The 8,130-nt window shown below is 42.4% G+C and overlaps 1 protein-coding gene across 1 annotated transcript; it reads right to left on the reverse strand.

Annotated features, from left to right (window-relative positions):
* Positions 1-398: 398 nt before the first annotated feature.
* On the reverse strand, positions 399-7,814 carry LOC310713820 (serpin B3-like; the record flags this gene model as incomplete). The annotated part of the gene is made up of 6 exons (XM_083518387.1): positions 399-1,202; positions 3,320-3,481; positions 5,094-5,236; positions 6,844-6,961; positions 7,169-7,312; positions 7,782-7,814. 6 exons carry the CDS (start codon positions 7,812-7,814, stop codon positions 810-812), a joined length of 993 nt encoding a protein of 330 aa, XP_083374513.1. The 3' UTR covers positions 399-809.
* Positions 7,815-8,130: the final 316 nt, after the last annotated feature.

An 8,130-nucleotide genomic window follows, 5' to 3' on the forward strand; every position in this document is an offset into this window, starting at 1 on the left:
AACGAAAGTAGTCATAAACAATCAGTAAAACATCAAAAAATACACAACCAAATCAAACATGTTGCACATAAATTATAAGCTCTAAAATAAAGATACAAAAATAATAATATCAGCAACAACGTTCCCCAGCATAACCTCCTAAACAACATCTCAGCCCAAGAGTTCAGCAGACTCAGTTTTTGTAGCTGGAGTCAACCAGAACCCTGCCCTCCCAGGCCAGGTGGAAAAGACCTGCAAGGCAGGGGACAGATCTCCGAGGACTCAGCAGGTTTGGGGAAAACCAAAGATTTGCCTAAATACCAAAAGAAAAAAGAAAAGCATGGCTGGCCCTACTTGGTACACATCAGCATGTTTGACTGAGTGAAACATACATCTTTGAAGGAAAAGAGACAGCAATGTTTTATTTGAATGCTTGCTTTTATTAAGAATCAGTGGTACAGAAAAATGTTACTTGCACTGAACACAGTGACAATGCTTCTTTTGGGTGGGGGGAATTTATGAGAAAAGTCTTGCACAAGCAACAATTCTAATCCATCTGACAAAGGTCACCCTAAAAGATTAGCAAAACTTCCAGCAGTTTTCAAGAGCTTTTTGCCAGCAAATATTAGCATATAAAAAGGGTTAAAGGGGGGGGGGAGAGAAGGAGATTTAGGTTTTAGATGTTTTATTCTGGATTAAGATCTGCTAGGTTTCAAGCACTGTTATAAAAGGAAATCCTGGCACCAAATGTCTCATGTTGTCTACCTCTCACTGTACTGTAGCTGTGTTTATGCTTATATCAGTTTTATTCCCAGCCACTAGAGTGCTGCTTATTCTGGTCTAGCAAATTTACCAAAGGCAATAAGGCTTTGGGTGCATTTGTGCAGGACAAAATACAAGAAAGGATGGTTAGCCAGGAATGCCTTTGGCTCCTGACGTGGACGCCTATCCCCTGGGCAAGTGGGGGCCTCTGCTTCTTCACCGCCCTCCTCGTCAATCTCGATGAAAGTATCGTGGACAAGCTGAGTCAGAGCCACACCTTCTGTTGTGGTTGCGCCAGATAAATCTGCTTTCTCGGGATCAGTCAGAGGTGACAGGTCTAAGTATGCATTAACTTCGACGCTCTTTTCTAAGCTGAATTTAGGGATAACCACCTCAACTTCTTCTGGCTTCAGAATGCAGGACCAGTTGAGCAGTTGGTCGTAGCTAAGTCCGTCTTCCAGCTGGAGGTGCAAAAAAATGACAGTGATGTGATTGATACACTGATCAATAAAAGAAACCAGATTCAGATATCATTGTAAAATGAGCTTTTTGATAGGAAATAACCGCATGACATAAATCTGGCAACAAACATTGACACAAGAATATTTTCCTAGCACATCGTACCCCTAATTATTTTTCAGTTGTTTCAAAAATGTCATCCTGACATTTGAGATTCAACGCATGCATAATTTGTAACATGACATGACATCAGCCAGGCGGGGGCTGCTCATACAAGGGTGAAATTTATAAACGGTCAAATGGTGCCTTGTGTCATTTCTAGAGTCTCAAAGTTGATGGGACCAGTTTGCGATTCCCTGGTTGTGCTGGGTCCATTTACCTCAGACCACAGCTAAATTGGTCTAGAAGAGAGACTGTGTAGTGGAGTTGGGAGCTGGGGTGGCCCAGCAGGGGTACCGCAGTCAGAGGGTGGCAAAAGTAAAAGAATTTGATAACCGAGCAGCAGCCAACTTGGGAGGGTTCACACTGACTGCAGTTGGAAGTGTAGGAAATGTGTAACAGGAACTCAGTGACCACAGCTCAGTGACAGAGCTTGCCCTTTGAGTGTAGAAGCTATCAAGTTCAATCGTTGGCATCTCCAGTACAGTGGTACCTCAGTCAAAATAAAAAAATTCCTACCTGTAGCACCTTAAAGACCAACTAAGTTAGTTCTTGGTATAAGCTTTCGTGTGCATGCACACTTCTTCAGATACACAGTGTGCATGCACACGAAAGCTTATACCAAGAACTAACTTAGTTGGTCTTTAAGGTGCTACAGGTAGGAATTTTTTTATTTTGACTATGGCAGACCAACACGGCTACCCATCTGTAAGTGGTACCTCAGGTTACATACGCTTCAGGTTACATATGCTTCAGGTTACACACTCCGCTAACCCAGAAATAGTGCTTCAGGTTAAGAACTTTGCTTCAGGATGAGAACAGAAATTGTGCTCCGGCGGCACGGCAGCAGCAGGAGGCCCCATTAGCTAAAGTGGTGCTTCAGGTTAAGAACAGTTTCAGGTTAAGAATGGACCTCCGGAACAAATTGAGTACTTAACCCGAGGTACCACTGTATAGTATATGATGCATTTGAAACACTGCCACGCTTGAGTAGGCAATGCTGGATAAATCACCTGGCCTGGTTGAAGGCAGTTTTACATGGGTTTGAGAGTTAGGAACATAGTTTGGTGTGGCGTTTGCCTCCTAGGTGGGTCATAAGGATGTGATTGGCCAGAGAGAAACTGATAGGAGGAGTTAGAGTTAGAGTCGGAGTTGTGTGGAAGTCAGTTGAGAGTTGGGGGTCGGAGAAGAAAGAGGGAGGATAAGTCTGTGGGTTGGTTGAGTTGTGTTGTGAGAAAGTGAGAGGAATTGTTAGGTGGAGTCAGATAGATAGCTGGGATAATCAGTTTGAAGTTGTTAGGAACGTATAGAACAGTAAAAGAAACTAAGATTAAGAAACTGCCAAGAAAAAATAACTGAAACCATAAGCTTGTTCATGCCTATAAAATAAACTTGATTATTTGTTAATGTTAACAACTGTCTGGACTCCGTGTGTACCCGTGAGAAACGGGTTGGTGGCAGCGAAGAGGCAATCAGAGTGGTGGCACAGGGATCAATAGACTGTCAAACGTCCGGAGACCCTGTGTGATCGCCACAGTTGGCATCAGTGAAGGGCTTCTGCTAGTGCAAGGACCTCTGTTTTTGCAACTGAACTTCTCCTCCCTCTCCTCCTTTGTGCAATCCAAAGTCCTTGCACTAGTGGAAGCACATCACTGATGCCAACCTATCTTCCTAACTCTCAAACTTGAACCATAAACTGTGGCCTGGCTTAGTGAGCTATAACGAATGTGTGTGCTCAGGCCCAAGAGCCCTCTTCAGGTGTGGACAACAACAGGGGAAGACAACAACAAGCCCTAAGGCTGGCAAGCAATAGGGATCCTCTGGATTGCCAAGCCTGGCACAAAAATGAGGGGCTTTGCTTTTTGGTTTTGTCAGTGCCACAAGCAACTTCAGTTTCAGAACCTGTTTGTAAAGGAGATGTCAGCCCTATGCAAAGGGGGAGGAATCATCAGAATGTTACCTGATGAAGAGATTCAGGGTCGCAGTCTCTGGGCAGCAATATGAACAAACTCAGCTCATTGTTTCTGTACGGAATCTCAAGCATCTGCACATCACATCCCTCAATTGTGCCGATATTATACTGGCCCTTCCGGTACATCAGCTGCACATTTGTGCAAACGTCCTGCAAGAAATATGAAGGAAAACAGAAAGTCAACTCATCTTTGTGCTCTGTGGATTAGTTTTGTTTTTTGTCAGTAACTGATCGGCAGAAAACTCTGAAATGACATATTCAAGCTTACCAATTCAGACACACGGAAATCCTTTTAGAGTTTCAAAACACCTGTTTGGCTCAAGATGCTGACAAATTCAAATTCAAATCATGGGCACCCATGAAAATTTCAAAACACCAGTCACATTATAACTTATAATCACAAGCAACAATTTACGGGTCTCCCTATGTATGTTCTTGTTCTTAGTTTAGTTGGGTGGGGTGGGGGAAAACAACACCTGAAATGTTTATGCACAGACCAATGCAATAGATACAACAGGCAGAAAATCCATAAGTGGCCTACCAAGACTCTCTGCAATTTTCAAGTGGTCTGTGGGAGAAAAAGCTCAGGAACCACTCTTCTAGAACATAGACTAGGCTTCCCCAACCTTGGCCCTCCAGATGTTTTTGAGACTACAATTCCCATCATCCCTGACCACTGGTCCTGCTAGCTAGGGATCATGGGAGTTGTAGGCCAAAAACATCTGGAGGGCCAAGGTTGAAGAAGCCTGACATAGACCCATCCAATTAAATTGATTGGCAGTAGGATCAGAAGAAATTTCTTAAATATTTATTCATATACCACATTACTAAATTCACAGACATCATTGTCATACAATGATAGGACAGTCACTATTTTATATGGTATTTTAAAAGAAGTGGACCAATATCATGGAAGCTAGGTCTACCTGTGGCTTTTAGCCATCATAACTAAACATGTAAACTTCATGTTCAGAAGCAATGGAGATTTGAGTAACGAGGAAGAGAACCAGTGTTCCCCTCCAGATGTTGTGGACTACAACTCCTATCATCCCTGACTACCTGAGGTCACGGGAAGTTAAGAATCAAACAGAATCTGGAAGGTGCCATGTTGGCTACCCCTGTACTAGAGATAAACAACAGAGGCTGACTGTTATTAAGAAAAGGCCACACAGATGTTGTGCAACCAACAAGAATTTTACAAGAGCCTTACAGAGAAAAAGGACATACAGAAGGGAGTTGCTGGCAATAGAAACTAAAACTGCGAGTGCAGCTTAGGAGCTGATACAGGCACTTTCTAAAATGGTGGGCTAGGATGGTTAATACACTGTAGCCTTCACCACCAAGGTCTGCTTGTGAGTTGGTCTAGAAACAAGGAAATTTTAAAGTTCTTGCACCCTCCTTTGTTCACTTGTTCTCTTGTTTAAAAACAAAAGAATTCTGCAGAGCTAGAAAATCCCAGAAAACAATACAGAACCAGTTTTATATTCTCCTTCCCAACTCATATGATCAACAAAGAAAGTGGTGGTTGAATCTTCTTTGAAACCAGGTTGAGCAGTTTATGTTGCATTATTCCTGTGTAGCTCATAAAGATCCCGTTGTTCCAACAGAGCTTGAGTAACCTTTGAAAAGTACCTGAAACCATCAATGGTGTCACATAGACACCATTTCTTAGAGTCCTCTTCTTGCTCTGAAAACATTTAGAGCATAAGGAAATACAAAGCTCTAGGCATATTTCTGGAACAGGTATATTTCTGGAACTTACCTCAGTCAAGTAGAATCTATCTACTCTGGTGAGTTCTTTGTCAAATTTCACATCCCATTGCCCTTTAAAGTAGAGAGCGTTCACGTGCAGAAGTTGAGCGAGACAATCAAAGCTGTCCTTCGGGAGAAGATCCTGGATTTTACCTTTAAAACAACATTGGGCCTTCTGTAGTTTATTTGTAGTACAGGAAGGAAGACTCACACTCATCCCTTGTTACCAAGGATGAGCCACCAATGTCTGTTGTCTCCCTCACAGATGTTTACATTGGGATCACTTCCATACCATACATTTAAGCATATTGCAGATTTAAAGCAGATTTGGAAAGGGCACAAGGGCACATGATGGGCACATAAATATGAGAGAGGGAAGGTCCTATTGCATCACAGGAAGCATTGTGCTGTCTTCTGCTGGTACAACCATTTAGTTGAATATGGATGTGACCTTGCACTGTGACCTCTTTGAGGCAAGGACCTATCTATTTTCTTACATCACCCTGTAAAGTGCCCTGCACATTGATGGTGCTGCATACATAATAAATATGAGAAGGCTTCTGGATCTTTAGGCATATGGACCCATTAAAAATTAAAAGAAGGTTTCAGTCTGGGGAAGACATCATGCCCAGCCATATGCCAAAGGGATTGCGGAAAACATTAATGTCTTCAGGAAGAGACAATCATTTATTTGCTTAAGGGAAATAAAACCTGAAAACTTGAATTTCTTTTTATTGCTAATATACAAAGCATACTAACTAAGCAAATGGTTACTGCTACATTAACTGTAGTGTGTGCTAATACACTTAGCTTCAAAGGGATGGCATCAGATCACAAGTTATTCATACTATTGCACACCACCCCAGTGGTGCAAGATTCCAGGGGTTCCAGGCACATATCCAGGGTTCGAGTTTTCTCAGAATGAGGGACAGCGGAGACTGTGGTGCCTTTATGATCTATGGTTTATTTACATACATACATACACACACACACACACAACCAGAGCCTGCAATGGAGGGGTTCATACCATTAATACCCCAAGGGGGCATTACTTCCCCCATAGTAGCAGTCTTGGATTAAAACAGAAATCAGGCATGTCTCTGTCTCTGTGGCTTCCCAGCCACCTGATTCTAACTTCTAGCTAACATAACTCCCCTCTCAACTTTGGCCTTTGTCTTTCTAACACCCATTTGCTGTCTGGCACAGAGTCACTTCCTTTGTCATTTTAGCAGTCCATACTTTGGCTATGAAGGGACATGGGTGGTGCTGTGGTCTAAACCGCTGAGCCTAGGGCTTGCCAATCAGAAGGTCGGCGAGTCGAATCCCCACGACGGGGTGAGCTCCCATTGCTCAGTCCCTGCTCCTGCCAACCTAGCAGTTCGAAAGCAAGTCAAAGTGCAAGTAGATAAATAGGTACTGCTCCGGCAGGAAGGTAAACGGTGTTTCCGTGTGCTGCTCTGGTTCGCCAGAAGTGGCTTAGTCATGCTGGACACATGACCCGGAAGCTGTATGCCGGCTCCCTCAGCCAATAAAGCGAGATGAGCACCGCCACCCCAGAGTCATCCGCGACTGGACCTAATGGTCAGGAGTCCCTTTACCTTTACTTTGGCTATTACTTCACCAGGAAGCTAGCCTAGCTATTCCATGTGTTTGAATCCTTGCTTAGATGTTAACACTTGCTGGATCCAGGAATGAGAAGGGTCTTGCGGGCATACAGCTTACTCCCCCCCCCCAAAAAAAACCCCACTTCATAATAATACCATGTGTCTGGACTTCAACCCATAGGTTTATCATCCTCCGGACTTGTTCGGGGGCATTGTGAATGTCAGCTCCATCCACCTCGGTCAAGTACAGTTTCAGAGCACAGTACAGGAATTTCTGTATGAAAACAGGAATAATTATTTAACACATTCCTAAAAGTTCTTTCTCTGTGTGTCTGGAATTAAGCAGCTAACAACAAACATTATCAATTTATCCAAGTTTTGAATAATAGCAAACCAGCTAAAGCATTTGTACCAAACTGTTTTGGAGATCTGACGCTACTCTTTGAAAGTTAGACCGCATAATGAACCGTTCAGAAATTACCTGAAGGAAAGCAATGGACTGGTCTCCGTAGAGCCGGTTGGCAAAGCTCAGCTCATGGTTGGTGCTGGGCTTATTGAGTTCTGCAAGGATTCTGTGGAAAGCAGTGTGGACTGCTGAGGGTTTCTCACACTCATAATCAGGCACCTTCAAGGAACAAAACTAATGTCATTATATCATACATCTAAACATCTGAGCTCTGTGTGTTCATCACTTGCTTAATGTAACTTATTCTTATGTCAAATGCAGATGTTTCAATGGAGCCAGTTCTCACATATTGTGGAGAGTAACCAAGGAATTAGAAATCAAAGGATGCCCAGGTATGTGTTAATCATGTCCAGGGCACATAGTTAATTGTTCCCAATCTCTTCACAATTAGAGTTGTGTGATTAACGTCTTCAACTGCTTTGGATATTTCTCTACAGAGTCTATTACACAGGTTGGTATTCAACTAAGTTTTACTCAGAGTATACTCATTGACATTTAAGGACCTAATAGTCTTTCTCATTAATTTCCATGGGTCTGCTCTCAGTAAAATGTGGTTGACTTCCACCCATAGAACATATTGAAGGGGCTACTATACAGGAGACCTGGAATCACTCATTCTTTATTGAACCTGTGCTGTACGTTTCTCCAATTTTTCACACATAATTGTACTAATACTCAGCATTTTGTCAAGTGTTCAAAGAACATCACATAGTATTTTTGCACTTCTTACAACAAACTGTTTTGTCATCACAATTATAAAAAGTACAAATGATCAAAATCATAAAATAAAACCACAAAACTATAAAACCAGAAAACTATAAGGGCTATAAATAGATACTAAAAATAAAGTGAAAATAACCCTGCATCTGTGTTGCTGATGGGAAAGAGTGGTTTTCTTAGGGCTACCTGATGGGTTCACAACCATCCTTTGAAATTCACACTTATTTGAATTTTGTGATGCATTTCTCAAATGAAAG

Source organism: Podarcis liolepis (assembly GCF_965112155.1).
Source record: "Podarcis liolepis genome assembly, chromosome: 8".
Taxonomy (NCBI): domain Eukaryota; kingdom Metazoa; phylum Chordata; class Lepidosauria; order Squamata; family Lacertidae; genus Podarcis; species Podarcis liolepis.